We start from the raw sequence: 15,141 nt of genomic DNA, 5'->3' as shown, positions 1-15,141 counted from the left end.
TTGAAAACATCTCTTACATGCTCGCTTCATCGCTTACGTACTTAGTTTTGAAATTGAACAAATCTACCAAATACTGATCTAGGATATCTATATAAAATACATGATACTCTCTTTGGTATTTGAGAATCTATAAAGCACTGACACTTCCTTAATTTGCCGTGTCTGCTTGTCAGACATATTTCAAACATGACACTCTTCGACATTCATCTAACACGCGTTTCTTCTATGTCCAACAGTCTCTTAATAAAAAATAAAATTTTTTTCTCCGGACACGCTTTGACACACTTAAATACCATCACGTGTCAGTGTGTCTAACCTTATTCTTAATAGGTATTCTTGAAATGAGTTTAGAAATATTATATTGTTAATTATTAAAACAAAAATATTTTAAATATTTTATATAATTAAAAAAAGACATTAAAAATAATAAAAAAATTAATTTATATTTTAATATCAATAAAATATCAAAATATCATTACAATTTATCTAAAAAAATACACTATATTTTATATACATGTCGTGTCTCTGTATCTTATAAGAATTTTAAATTCGCATATCCGTGTGTCTCGTATCGTGTCCCATGTCTGTGTCAATACATCATAATTGAGAATCTATCTTCTTACAAATCATATCTTTTAATTATTCGATCGAAAGTGTAAAAGGAATAACAATTTAAATAGATTCTCACATACAAATTTCACTCCTTTAAATATTTGTAACAAATATGACCATAATAATATACTTTTAACATAACTCAATTATCTATTTTATTTTTTTACTCACATTTAAAAAATTTACCGTAATTTTTGGAAATATAAAAAAGGGAATATGAGAAGGTAAAGGAAAAATAGGGCTGACAATGGGTAGGGATTCTACCCTGATCCTACCCGCAGGTTAAAAATTTCATTAAAATTCTATCCTATTTTATTTGTGGGGGGAGAATCTCTTAACTCTAACTCTACCCGCATTCTAAATTTCTAAATCCTACCATTTCCAACCCGCAGAAATATTAAATTTTTTTAAAGCAAATATAAAACTCAATCATTTCAAATTTCATACATATTAATAAAATAAAATTATTTTAATATCGTTAATAATTTTTTGTTAATAATGATTAAGATTAACTGTTAATTATTAACGATTAATTTTATAATTTTTTGTAATTTAAATTTCTTTAAGGCATACCCTTATCTATCCTACCCACAATAATTACAATTAAGATTAATGGTTAAAATTATTAAAATACCGATATATTTAATACATTTAAAGTTTTTCCCCAAACATAATACACATAGGTTTTCGTATAAAAAAATTTGACCGCCTAACATTTTCGAAAGAAAAACGGTAAAATCATGAATTCAAAATCTCAGGGTTTTTTTATATAAACTAAAAAAGTCATTTTTTTAAAAAAAATTAATCAAAATAATTTTTGGAATATATTTTTTTTAGGATTTAGGATGAGTTGCCACACTCCAGCGAACCTCTATAATTTTATAGAGTTCGTCGCACTTGCGAATTTTACTCTGAATTTTTCATAAATAACTAGTTGAAATGAAACTCAAATTCTTAAGCTTTACAACTGACAATAGCAACCATTATCATCGTCTTCAAGGCTACGTTTGTTTACAGAGACAGGACAGTAAGACAGGGACACAGAGATACAAAATTATGTTTGATAGAGGAGACATGGACAGAGACAATGTGTCCAGAGACACTGAATCAGTGTATTTTGTGGCCATCATGACAGAAATGATACGAAGACACTGACAAGGGACACAACTTATTTTTTATTTTTTCTTTCATTATTCTTGTTAATTTTTTATAATTATATTTTTTATTATTATATTTTATCATCAAACAGGATACAAGAACACAAAAATTTGTGTCTCTGTCCTTTACGTCTTGTTTTTAATGTCTTATCTTATTCTGTTTTCAAAAACAAACGCAGCCCAAAAGTACATAGATATACAGGAATAAGCCATATTTAACAATGGTGCTCTCCAACCCTTTACTCTTGAAAAAACTAATTTAATTTAATTTGTGTGAGAAAGAAAGTTAGGGAGTTAAATACTAGATCGACAATAAGCATGGTGTCTTCAACATCATCGACAGTGGAGAGGGAACTCGAGAGGTGGATGAACTAAGACAAAGTGACTGGGATCGTGACGATGGCCGGGTGGTAGGAGAGAGGGGCGGTAATGGTGACGGAGTGGGCGTAATGACGACAACAAAGGATGCTGGGGTTTGTCAGAGCCAAATATGTTTGACAGAGAATGGTGCGGTTACTACCCCAGCTGTGGCTGCGGCAGCAGGACTAGTGGAGACGTCGGACTTGGAGAACTTGGGGGTTGGGGGAGCGCAAGATGGATTGCTTGATGTATAGAGTGATGTTGAGAGTGATGCTGCTTCTGAAACACCTGACACCAAATGGACGAAAGATATGCAAGAAAACAGACAGGTTTGAGATCTCGCTGTGGAATCTGGTGCTGTGTTATACAATGAGGAAGAGGATATAATGGCGATACTCCAGGCACATAATGAGGAAATAGCTATGAGGAAGAAGCAGGCTAAACAGAAAGCAAAAGCAAGAAGAAGTCGTCCGAAAAATACGAAAAAGGTGTGTACAACTGTTTTTAAATGACTTTTGCATCCTGGAATATTCGGAGGTTGGCAGGGATGGGAAAAGTGAGTATGGTCAAGAACTTTAGAAAGAAGTTCAATTTGCATATGTTAGGCTTGATAGAGACTAAAACAAAGATGGTGACTAAATTTGATGTCGTACAACTATGGGGTAATGATGTAGTGGGTTGGGAGTTTGTGGCAGCAGAAGGTGCATCTGGAGACTTGTTGTTGATGTGAGATGCAACAGTGTTTAATGTACGTAACTGTTATATAGGAGGTAGGTGGTTATGCATGGATGGAGTGCTAGTAAAAAATAAATTTCAGTGTGCGTTCTGTTTAGTGTATGGTGAGCATGTTAGGGAGGACAAACTTGTTGTGTGGGAAGAGTTGAGCTTTTTGACAGGCTTATGCCAAGTACCTTTCTGCTTTATGGGGGATTTTAACGAGATTGTTCAGGTGGATGAAAGACAAGGGGCTACTTCTTTGCCAAGGTCCACGGTGGAGTTTAAATCTTGGATTTATGATATGGAGTTAATGGACCTAGGATTAACTGATCGGCGGTTTACATGGTTCAGGGCCCAGTCATGTAGCCGTATGGACAGAGTCTTGGTTAGTTTGGAGTGGCTAGAAGAATTTTCTAAAACAAGTTTACAAGGAGATCCAAGAGGCTTATCCGACCATTGCCCAATGATTATGAATGTCACAAGGTTGGAAGGGGGGCCAAGACCGTTTCGGAGTCTAGACTCGTGGTTTACTCATGATGGATTTTTGCGGATGGTGAAGGAGGAGTGGAGGAGCACAGGGGAGGGTCAATTCATGGATAAGTTGAAGGCTTTGACGGTTCCGTTGGGTAGATGGCATAGAGACCATTTTGGAAATCTGGACATGAGGATTAATAAGTTTGAAGAGAAGATTAAGAAAGTAGATGATATGGTGAGCAATGGAGTATATGATGGAACAATGGAAGCTAGAAGGAAGGCGCTTGTGAGCACTTGCAAGAAATGGTATATCAGAAAGGAAATTCATTGGAAGTAGATGTCACGGTCCAGACATGCTAAGGAGATGGATAAAAATACTAGATACTTTCATAATATCGCCTCGACTCGTCGGAGGAACAATCGGATTGATGCCTTAAGAATCCATGGAAGATTAGTGCGAAATCAATCCCGGATTAAGGTTGCTATACGAGATTTCTATAAGGATTTATACCATCAGGAAACATCACCAAGTATAGGGTTCCGGGAAGGGCTGGTAAGGCGAATAACTGAGGATGAGGCAATAAAGCTGGAATTGATGCCGAGTGCTGAAGAAATAAAGCTTGCAGTGTGGGATTGTGAGTCCACTAAAGCACCAGGAAGTGATGGATATAATATGAACTTTATTAAGAAGTGTTGGGCAGAAGTTGAGAAGGAATTCACGGAAGCGGTTTTAGGGTTCTTCCAATCGGCTGTGCTACCCAAGGGTTCGAACGTCACCTGGGTGGCATTAGCACCGAAATTTGTTGGTGCAACAGAAATCAAAGACCTTCGGCCGATTAGTATGGTGGGTTGTGTGTATAACGTCATCTCTAAAGTGTTAGTTTGGAGGATGCGGAATGTGATGCCAGGATTAGTAGGCGAGACTCAGAGCGCTTTTGTGCAGAGGAGAAAAATTCATGATGGAGCTTTGATAGCTTGTGAAACTGTGCAGTGGTTAAAGTCAAGAAAAAGGAGCTCAGCGATAATAAAACTGGATTTTCAAAAGGCGTATGATAGGGTCAAATGGAGTTTTGTGGATATAGTTCTGCAGAAGATGGGCTTTGGGCATAGGTGGCGCGGGTGGGTTAAGGACTGTGTATGTTTTTTGCGACTATGTCAGTACTTATTAATGGCGCTCCCTCTAAGCCCTTCAAAATGGAAAGGGGCCTACGACAAGGAGATCCTTTATCTCCTTTCTGTTTGTGCTAGTTGTTGATGTTCTTTATAGAATGATCGAGGAGGCAGTGAGGAATGGACGCATCTTTCCACTTTTGGTTGGACGGGATAACATTGAGTTGTCACACTTACAGTTTGCAGATGATACCATACTTTTCTGCCCTCCAGAGGAAGAGACCATAAGGAATTACAAGTGTCTCCTACGCTGCTACGAGTTTATGTCTGGATTGAGTATCAATTTTGAGAAGTCCAGCTTCATTCTGGTTAATTGTGAAAAGCGTTAGGCGCGTAAGATGTGTCTTTTGCTGGGATGTAAGGAGGCCTCCCTCCCTGTCCGGTACCTTGGAATTTCCTTGGGTGCGAATTCGAGGCTAGTTAGGACGTGGAAACCAGTGATTGATAAGGTGGAAGAGAAGCTGAGTCTGTGGCAAGCAAAGACCCTTAATAAAGCAGGTAAGCTAGTCCTCATTAAATCTGTCCTTAATAGCCTGCCTATATACTACCTCAGTTTATACAAGTTGTCAAAGGCGGTAGCGGAGAAGTTGATCTCCTTACAAAGACCGTTCTTGTGGAATAAAGAGGATGGGAGGACCGGGATACCCCTAGTAAGATGGGAGGTAGTGATGGCTCCTAAAAAGACAAGTGGCTTGGGAGTAGGAGATGCAATAATACGGAACACAGCTCTTCTGTTTAAGTAGTGGTGGCGATTTTCGAAAGAGGATTGCTTCTTATGGAAGAAAGTAGTGTGCTCTTGTAATAGCATGAATCCTTCTGAGATGTTGCATGGTCAACCGGTTCCTCCAAGAGGGGATCCATGGAAGGATATTTATCAGCTTCGAATCAGAGAGCCACAAATCAGAGAAAAGATGATCACAGGTTTGTCAATGGATGTAGGGAACGACAGAACAACCCGATTCTGGGAGGATGACTGGCTAACTAGTGGTGTCTTGAAAGATTTGTTTCCTAGACTTTTCTCGGTTTCAAACCTTAAAGGATCTGTTATAGGAGACTGCGGGTTTTGGGATGGGTTTAAGTGGATATGGAGCTTCCAGTGGAGGAGAGAGTTATTTCAATGGGAGCTGGAACTCTTGAACCAACTCCATGAGATCTTATGTTCAGTTAAGCTCACAACTGAGAGGGAGGATATAGTGGTTTGGAAATTTGATAAAACTGGTATTTTCTCCACTAACTCCTTTGTGCAGGTGATGTAGGAAGAAGTACTTCCGGGGAAAATAACGAGCTATAGCTTCACTAGTGCTATATGGAGGAGATTTGTCCCGCCAAGGATTGAACTGTTTTCATGGTTTGTGTTGATTGAAAGGGTGAATACTAAAGAAAGACTATGCAGATTAGGTGTCCTTGACCAGATTGATAATATGTGTACTTTATGTTGCAAGTCTGTTGAATCTGTTTTTCATCTGTTTGTTGGTTGCGAGTTCACTTGACAGGTGTGGTGTGCGTGGCTTTTTGCTCTTGGTAGGGTCTGGACAATACCAGGTACTTTGAAGCACCACTTTGAGAGATGGACGCAGGCTGCACAGCGAAAGAGTGAGAAGAAGAGGTGGTTGGTGGAATTCTTTGCTGTACTATGGGCAATTTGGCTAGAAAAGAATGATAGAGTCTTCAATAATCATGGCTCAGGTGCGGTGGAAATCATCAACAGGTCCTTTATGCTTTCCGACGAATGGATTGGTGGTGCTCCCTTTGGTTGTTGATGGTAATGCCGAAGATGACTAGGGGTTGTTATCACCTTTGGAGTTATTAGTAATGTATTCTTTTCAGTCCTCTGTATTCTGTCTGCTCCACCCTATGGTGTAGAGTGCTTTTTAATTCAAAATAAAAAATAACAATCATTATCATCGTCTCTAAAAATATACATATACATACATGAATAAACTATATTTAACAATGATGTAATAAAAATAGTGTTCTCCAACACAAAAAAAATTTAAAATTTAAAATTCACAAGAGTTACTACAAACGTATTCCACACAAAAAAATAAAATTGAATTTCAGAAATTAAAGTCTCGTTAATTTTTTTAAAAAAAAATAATTTTTTTAATTTATAATAAAAAAATTTTTAAATATAAAATAAAAAATTTTAAATTATAACGTTTAATAGCCAATAAACTATAGCCAATGAGTTATAGCTCAAATGACATAGTTTCCCCATACTCAACTAAAAAATTGCGGGTTCGAATATTCTATCTTTAATAAAAAAAAAAACCAATAAACTATATCTCAAATAATATAATCTTTTCTTCTCATCTAAAAATTTTGGATTTAACTTTAAAAAAAAAAAAAACCCACTAACGTCTAATAATAATAATGCATAGCGAAAGAAACGTGGGGTTGAATGAGGATGAGCGTGAAAAGTGAAAACGTAAAAGGAGTCCACATCATCGTCAACAAAAAGCTGTGTGACTCTGACCGTACCACACATGCACTCATACCTCCCTTTATCTCTCTCTATCTTTGCTACTATGCGCACTACGCACTTCCCTTCTTCTCATTTTCCTTCTCCTTCTCCGTCAACAGCAGCAGCTACCTTATCCCTACATTAACTCCTTAATCTCCTTTCTTAATCACTTTTACCATTCTATTCTCCCCTTTCTCCCCATCTTCACCCTACATTTAATGCAAGCAATTCTGTGGTTCACCTTCAATTCCCGACTCAATCATCACAATAATAACAAAACACACACACACTCACACTCCACCACTGTTTTTTATGTCCATTCCCAGCCGCTTCATGCCACTGTCCCCGCCATCTCAATCTTCTAGAACCTTCCATTCCTCTCCATGGGCTGCATCTACTCTCGTGTTTGCATCGGCGACAACTGCGTCGGAGGTGCCGCCGCCGCCTCCAGCATCAACGGCGACGCAATCGCTCGTCCTCCGCGCGGGACCTCATCCTCCGAGCCAGACGAATCCTCCGCCGCCGCCGCCGCCTCGCCGGACGGCGACTTCCAGGTGCTGAATCAGCTCAGCTTGACGCGGGACCCGGAGGCCGGAATCCGGAGGCTCGCTAGGGTTTCGTCACAGTTCCTTCCACCGGAAGGTTGTAAAGTGGCGAAGGTTCCTGCGTTCAGCTACGAGCTTCGGTACTCGTTCTTGTCACAGAGAGGTTACTATCCTGACGCACTGGACAAGGCGAACCAGGACAGCTTCTGTATCCACACACCGTTTGGTTCGAGTCCGAATGACCATTTCTTCGGTGTCTTCGACGGCCACGGCGAGTTCGGTGCGCAGTGTTCACAGTTTGTCAAGCAGAAGCTCTGTGAGAATCTTCTTCGAAGTGCGAAATTCCAAAACGATGCCGTTGAGGCTTGTCACGGTGCTTTTCTGGCCACGAATTTGCAGCTTCACAATGATGTCTTGGATGACAGCATGAGCGGGACGACGGCGATCACGGTGCTGGTGAGAGGGAGAACTATAATTGTGGCGAATTCAGGCGATTCGAGGGCGGTGATTGGAGAGAGGAGAGGGAAGGATCTTGTGGCCGTTGATTTGTCGTTGGATCAGACTCCGTTTAGGGCTGATGAGCTGGAGAGAGTGAAGATGTGTGGTGCCAGGGTTTTGACACTGGATCAAATTGAGGGTTTGAAGAATCCTGAAGTTCAGTGTTGGGGAAATGAAGAAGGTGATGATGATGGGGACCCACCGAGGTTGTGGGTCCCCAATGGGATGTACCCTGGGACTGCATTCACAAGGAGCATTGGGGATTCAATTGCCGAGACTATTGGTGTTGTTGCTAACCCTGAGATTGTTGTCTTCGAGCTCACCAAGGATCATCCTTTCTTCGTGCTTGCAAGTGATGGTGTCTTTGAATTCATCTCTAGCCAAACGGTAGTTGATATGGTAAAACTTTTCACCTTTTCTCTCTCTGACCTTTTGTTTTTTTATTTTTTGGGGTTTAACTGTAGTGTAACTTTTTGTCTTCCTTTGGGATAAACTTTATTCTGATTCTAGAGAGGAAAAAGAAAAAATGTTGTTGCCCTTTGCTGGTTCTGTTGTTGATATTGGCTTTAGGGGATGTTCTGATAAAGCAAGTTTGGCGGCAAGGAAATTATCATCCTCTTTCAATCGCAATCATGAATGGGTGTAATTGATGTTAGGGACTATGCTTTACTGTATTTGCGAATTAGGAATTTACCAAAAAGTTACTTTTTGAGGAAAAGAATGCACTAGTTGTATAGACCTGCAAGTAAAGGAAGCTATTGGAAAACATGATTGAGTGCAAAACATTCTTGGGGTATGCTCCACCTGAATGCCCCACACTTCAGTCCAGCACAAAGAATGCACTGCCAAAGCACTCTATGAGACCTACCACCACTCTAATATAAGTGAGTGAAGCTTCTGGTCATTGTTAGGACTTAGGAATATTGACTTCAGTGGTAGTTTTACTATAATCGATGACAGGATTTTTAGTATATTTTATTTTACAAAATAGGGGGGAATTCTGGTCATTTCACAATTCAGTATGAACTACTTCTCACTTTAAGCAGGATTGGCATGAGCAGAATATCAAGCAAACTATCCACAAGATGTCCTAAGTTATTGTTTAATGAGTGAGATTGATTTTAAAAGAGATATGATTTTGGGAGGGTCGTGAATCTCCCCTCCCAATAAGTAACAAAGTTATAGTAGTTTGTCTATCAAAACTGGAATTTGTTCTTTATTATGCCACCCTTGGCTTATGATCTACTTGCTTGTAAATTTTGTGTATAGATTCTCCATGACTAAGACTGATTATTGTAATGTGCAAAATTAATTGTGAATTTAATTTCGGGATCCACATTACCAAATTGCACAATGCTTTTTGAAATTGAATGCATATTTAGTGTATTTTTGTCTGGTAATATTTTCCAACTAATAAGGAAATTCACAGATTTATCTATTATGTAATTGTATTTTTTTCCCTCCGTGTCCAACTGTGACAATTTTCTAGGCTATGCCTTTGTTTGGTGAAGCTTGGTCAGCAATTTCTTATGCACAGACTTAGATTAAGGCATCAGTGATCCAACAGCTTATCATTTGGTAGCCCAAATCAAATCATAAGGCAAATCCCAAGGTTTCCCTTATAATGATAGAAATTGATGACCACAATCAACTACTAAACCCTAAGAGCTGTATACACATTTTGATAATGCTTTGCAATTATATTCATACCATATTTCACCTATATTTTGGTTTATCATAGGATCTAAGTCAAATATTTTGTAACTTAATTTGCCATTATGCTTCCAGGTTGCAAAGTTCAAAGATCCGCGTGATGCTTGTGCTGCAATAGTAGCTGAATCTTATCGGCTTTGGCTACAGTATGAAACTCGTACGGATGATATCACAATCATCATTGTGCATATAAATGGGCTAACTGAAGTATGACAGTATTCCTTTTTTCTTGCTTTTCATTTATATTTCCCAACAATATTCATACATTCATTTCCCCATGTTTCTTGTTATTAACTGATTTAGCATCTCTGATCAGCCTGGTGTTGGTCAGGAAAAAACATTTGGCGAATCTTTACGAACTCCAGTGCCTCAAGTTGTAGAGATGACAGGTTCAGAATCTCCCTCTACCCTGGGTTGGAACTCTAGGAACCAACGGGTAAGGCATGACTTGTCAAGGGCACGCCTCCGAGCAATTGAAAATTCCCTGGAGAATGGGCAAGCTTGGGTTGCTCCATCTTCAGCGCATAGGAAGACATGGGAGGAAGAAGTAATCCCCAATCTATTTCTTGTTTTGTTTTGCATTAACTCCTCTATTTTTCACATTTTGTTTGCATTGATAGCAACATTTGTATACAAGCATAAATTCATTGATTTATCTTTTCTCATTTAGTTTGTTTGAATATCTATCATTTATGGTGCTTCTTCATATGCTACAACAGGCACAGATAGAGCGAGCACTGCATGATCATTTTCTCTTCCGAAAACTTACTGCTTCTCAATGTAATGTTCTATTGGATTCCATGGAAAGAGTTGAGGTGCAACCTGGTGATATTATAGTCAAACAGGTCAGTTATCTACTTTATTATTGAAAAATTATTTACCTTTGTTCTTTAACTTTTATGGATTTCTCTGGCGAAAAATGGATTAACACTATTCTTGAATGGAGCTTGCATTCCTATTAGAAACCTCTGTTTATTTTGACTTGGTTTGTATTTTGCAATGGCAAAAATTGTGACAAAAAGTTATACTTTTCAGGGCAGTGAAGGTGACTGTTTTTATGTTGTTGGTAGTGGAGAATTTGAGGTCTTGGCAACTCAGGTTTGTATCTTTGTCATTTGATTGCCGTATCGATTTTATGGATCTCTGTGATGGCTCCACAACTATTCTTTCAAGCAAATATTGAAATTTATTCAAGCCAGAGGCAAGGCAAGGATCATGGCATCTGCAGGCATCCAAAAATTATAATTTTTTTTAAAGCTTTCTTAGCAAGCAATTTTTCATTCATGATAAAGACAACTGACACAAACACTTACAAAAACCACCTTTCTGTTATTTCTAAAACCTAATCCAGAACTCCGGCTCTCTTGGCTTTGCCCCTTGCATAATCCAGATGAAATCACGTTTTCAAGGTCTAGGACCATATCACAAATGTTGCTTCTACAAGCATTTCTAAAACTGGATTACTTTCTTTGTTGTGAACAAGATGTGTTAAAATTTTTGTTCTGTGTTTATAACAATGGCAGGAAGAAAAAGATGGGGAAGTAACCAAGGTTTTACAGCGTTACACATCGGAAAAACTATCATGCTTTGGAGAGCTTGCTCTAATGTGAGTACTATCCATTTTTCCCCTTGTGGTCCACGCTGATTGAAGAAATTTTTTGTGACATGAAAAATATCCAACTATCAGGTCATTCAAGTTTACTCAAGTTTACATATTTGTTGAGGACTATAATCCATTCAGGGACATGAAGTTAACCAAAAGTATTACAATATTCTAGAACATGGCCAATTTATATGATTTTTCCCTCACGGTACTGACTATAGTGCATTTGCATCTGCATTTTTCTTGTTCGTTTTCCTTGGAAATCTTCCAAAGTGATTTTCAACTCTTTTCTTATTTTTTATAGTGACTGCAACTCTGCATTGACACCATAGGTCTCTTACCTAGAAAATTTATATTTTTTCCTGAAACGTGACATTGCAGGTACAATAAACCACTCCAGGCTTCTGTACGTGCTGTAACTAAAGGGACTCTTTGGGCTTTAAAGCGAGAAGATTTTCGAGGCATTCTAATGTCAGAATTCTCGAATTTGTCATCCTTGAAGTTGCTACGATCTGTAGATCTCCTGTCAAGATTGTCAATTTTACAACTGAGTCAGATTTCTGACTCCCTCTCTGAAGTCTTCTACGCAAGTGGGCAGACAATAATTGATCGTGTAAGTACTTTCCCGAATATTTTTATTTAATTATTCTCTAATCTTTTCTTGAATTTCTTTAGTATGCTTTTGCAGAGTGAAGTCCATGGATTGTACATAATCCAGAAGGGACAAGTGAAAATCACTTTTGATGCGGATTTATTGATGAATCCAAATGTTTGCAGCCTCGAGCCTGATTTGGAAAATGTGAATGATAATGCACAGAGCAGAATAGAATTGTCAATAGAGAAGCAAGAGGGAAGCTATTTTGGTGAATGGGCCCTTCTTGGTGAAAAGGTTGGTCCCTTAAGTGCTGTTGCTGTGGGTGACGTTGTATGTGCTATATTAACAAAAGAGAAATTTGAATCTGTTGTTGGCTCCATACAAAAGATTTCTCAGGAGGATCGCAAGTAAGTTTTTTATGCATGCATATAGCAGAAATCAGCATTTTGGTTTTTTGTTTATTTGCCCATTTGTTGCTCTAAAAGATGTAGCTTCATATAACCGGCACTATCACTTTGACCTGTAGGTCAAGACATAATTCCAAAGAGTTGGCTAGAAATTTTGACTTTTCATCCCTAGGAAAAGTCCAGCTCTCAGATTTGGTAAGCTCTCTCTCTCTCTCTCTCTCTCTCTCTCTCTCTCTCTCTCTCTCTCTCTCTCTCTCTCTCATGCATTGGGAATGAGATCCACAAATTACTTCATGGTCCTTTTCTTTGTAGGAATGGATAAAGAGTGTCTATTCTACTGACTGCTCTGATATTGGGCTTGTAAAGTTTGGAGAAGCAGGTAGATTAATCTATCTCTAACTTCTCTCTTTAAATTTGAGCAATGCATATTTAAATTCCAGAAATAATTATTTTAAATGACTTTATTCCTTCAAGTTTTACTTTTATATATCAATTAACGTCGGTCTCTAAATTTGGCTCAAGTTTTTTGGTTGAGTAAATTGATTCAAAACTTACCACCATTGGAGGGTGACTTGGTTGTCTTTTTCCTACATCAATTAATAGAATTGAATATAGTCATTAATGAATTAAAAAACATAGCGTTTTAATGCAATTCACTGACCGAGTATGTTTTGCAAGCAGAAAATTTGCTTACATTGAAGAGATTTTCCAAGCCAAAAGTGAAAAGGCTGGGAAAAGAAGCACAAGTCTTGAAAGAGAAAGATTTGATGAAGGGTGTGAGCTCTTCAGCATGTATACCACAGGTTTTATGCACTTCTGCCGACAGCATATATGCTGGAATAGTGTTAAATACACTCCTTGCTTGCCCTTTGTCTTCCATACTTTCAAGTCCTTTTGGTGAATCGGCCGCACAGTTTTGTGCTGCATCTGTTGTTATTGCTTTAGAAGATCTGCACAAGGTTGTATATCTAACTAATGCTTTTGCCTCAATTTGCCTTCTTGGCCTTGTGACTAACTTTTCTTTCTTGTCCTCATTAAGATTTCATATTTGAGTTTCAGAATGGTGTTCTCTACAGAGGAGTCTCGCCTGATGTTGTGATGTTGGACCAAACAGGACATATACAGGTTTGGATACTTATGTTTTATTGATTTCTCTTATATGTTTGTTTTAATTATGTTACCATTAGATTCTATTATATTCAATTTTTCAATTTTTTTACTCGTAAATTTGTCATTGGTTGTAGCTGGTTGACTTTAGATTTGGTAAGAAGCTCGCCAGTGAAAGAACATTCACAATTTGTGGGATGGCAGATTCACTAGCTCCAGAGATTGTGTTGGGAAAAGGCCACAGTTTCCCTGCTGACTGGTATGAATAAAGTTATCAACAAGAACTTTTGTGTCATTAAATTGAAATGAATGGTTCTCCATTCATTTTGTTTTATCTGTCATTGTTACTTTTCGGTATATCTTGTATCTAGATACATTAATTCGAGAATGTACTGAAGGGTGACGTTAACAAATAAATGTAAACATAAGTAATGTACATTGTTTGATGGCACTAATAGCAATGATCTGTGTTCCTTGAAACGTCAAGTTGAGAAATCTCATTGATGTTATACTAATATACTATACAAGTTGAGAAATCTCATTGATGTTATACTATACAGGTGGGCGTTGGGAGTTCTGATATATTTTATGCTACGAAGTGAAATGCCATTTGGATCATGGAGGGAAAATGAACTTGATACAGTTGCCAAAATTGCAAAGCGGAAGCTACATCTTCCAGATACATTCAACCCCGACGCTGTTGATATCATATCCAAGGTATATTACTACTCTCTTTCTATAAGGCCCCCATTTAGATATCATCGCTTATGACTTAGGGAAAATTACAATAATCTCCCTTGCGGCTAGGCAATATTATACATTTACCTTCTATTTGTAAAAGTTTATATGTAACTTGTTCATTTTCCTTTGGCATTTGTTCAGTTACTTGATGTGGAAGAAACTACTAGACTTGGTAGCCAAGGTACTGATTCTGTCAAGAGTCACCCATGGTTTAATGGTGTTGAATGGGAAGGGATTCGCCACCGCACTTTTCCCGCTCCTCCGGAAATCGTTTCTCGTGTTACACAATACCTGGAAGTTCATTCTGAGGATTGCAGTGGTTCTCTAGGTTCCCCATTACAGGAGGTAGAAGAACTCAATGTGCCTGAATGGCTTGAGGACTGGTAAGAGAGAATATGAGAACATTATTAGGTTTCTGTGTCCTCTTATTTTAAAATTTGGCTATACACCAATATTTAAATACCTTTGCTTTGTTGGATAATTGCAATCCAAGATTGCAATGAACCAGAAGATGCAAAGTGACACATTTGATATCAGAATATTCCCCCCATAGTTCACTTTTTTGTGACATGATTGCATTGGAAAACCAAATATTCTTGGTGTTTTCCATGCTTTCTATTTATTTATTTAAGTAGTTGAATATGAGTAGGGTAGGTTCAATTATGTTCTTTATATTCTCTTCACCTCTTTTTTCTTTCAATTTTTTCTTATTATTTTGGGAATTCCTCTCCTTTGTAAATATTATATACTTGTACTTGAGTGGGTTTCTTATCATTTTTCAATTAAAATATTCATGTTTAGAAGTTTTCTGTATAACCCACTTAAGAAAATTCTATTGTCAGGAACAGATATGTTCATCGTACTGAGAGTCACATAAATATGTATAAAATATTATATTCATGATTGTGTATGAAGTAATCCATTATTTTATTTCTATTTTGAAGCATTGTCAAATATAATTTAAATAATATGAGATTA

The 15,141-nt window shown here is 37.8% G+C and overlaps 2 protein-coding genes across 5 annotated transcripts; both read left to right on the top strand.

Annotated features, from left to right (window-relative positions):
- The first annotated feature begins 2,757 nt into the window (after positions 1-2,757).
- On the top strand, positions 2,758-3,657 carry LOC112749226 (uncharacterized). The gene is made up of 2 exons (XM_025797486.1): positions 2,758-2,830; positions 2,963-3,657. The coding sequence occupies exons 1-2, from the start codon at positions 2,758-2,760 to the stop codon at positions 3,655-3,657; spliced, it is 768 nt and encodes a 255-aa protein (XP_025653271.1).
- A 3,226-nt stretch (positions 3,658-6,883) lies between these two features.
- On the top strand, positions 6,884-15,073 carry LOC112751243 (protein phosphatase 2C and cyclic nucleotide-binding/kinase domain-containing protein). 4 transcript variants are annotated; one of them, XM_025800310.3, is made up of 15 exons: positions 6,884-8,396; positions 9,786-9,917; positions 10,042-10,257; positions 10,430-10,555; positions 10,746-10,808; positions 11,234-11,316; positions 11,695-11,926; positions 12,002-12,315; positions 12,435-12,510; positions 12,628-12,694; positions 12,997-13,274; positions 13,375-13,440; positions 13,560-13,681; positions 13,983-14,139; positions 14,305-15,073. In XM_025800310.3, the coding sequence occupies exons 1-15, from the start codon at positions 7,338-7,340 to the stop codon at positions 14,548-14,550; spliced, it is 3,237 nt and encodes a 1,078-aa protein (XP_025656095.1). In that variant the 5' UTR covers positions 6,884-7,337; the 3' UTR covers positions 14,551-15,073. The 4 variants fall into 4 exon arrangements, 2 of the variants coding, with proteins under 2 accessions (XP_025656095.1, XP_025656094.1); XM_025800309.3 differs by having other exon boundaries at positions 10,027-10,257; XR_011872540.1 differs by having other exon boundaries at positions 6,890-8,396; positions 13,355-13,440.
- The last annotated feature ends 68 nt before the right edge of the window (positions 15,074-15,141 follow it).

This window comes from Arachis hypogaea, chromosome 15 (genome assembly GCF_003086295.3).
Source record: "Arachis hypogaea cultivar Tifrunner chromosome 15, arahy.Tifrunner.gnm2.J5K5, whole genome shotgun sequence".
Classification (NCBI taxonomy): domain Eukaryota; kingdom Viridiplantae; phylum Streptophyta; class Magnoliopsida; order Fabales; family Fabaceae; genus Arachis; species Arachis hypogaea.
This window is presented reverse-complemented; position numbering and strand designations above follow the sequence as displayed.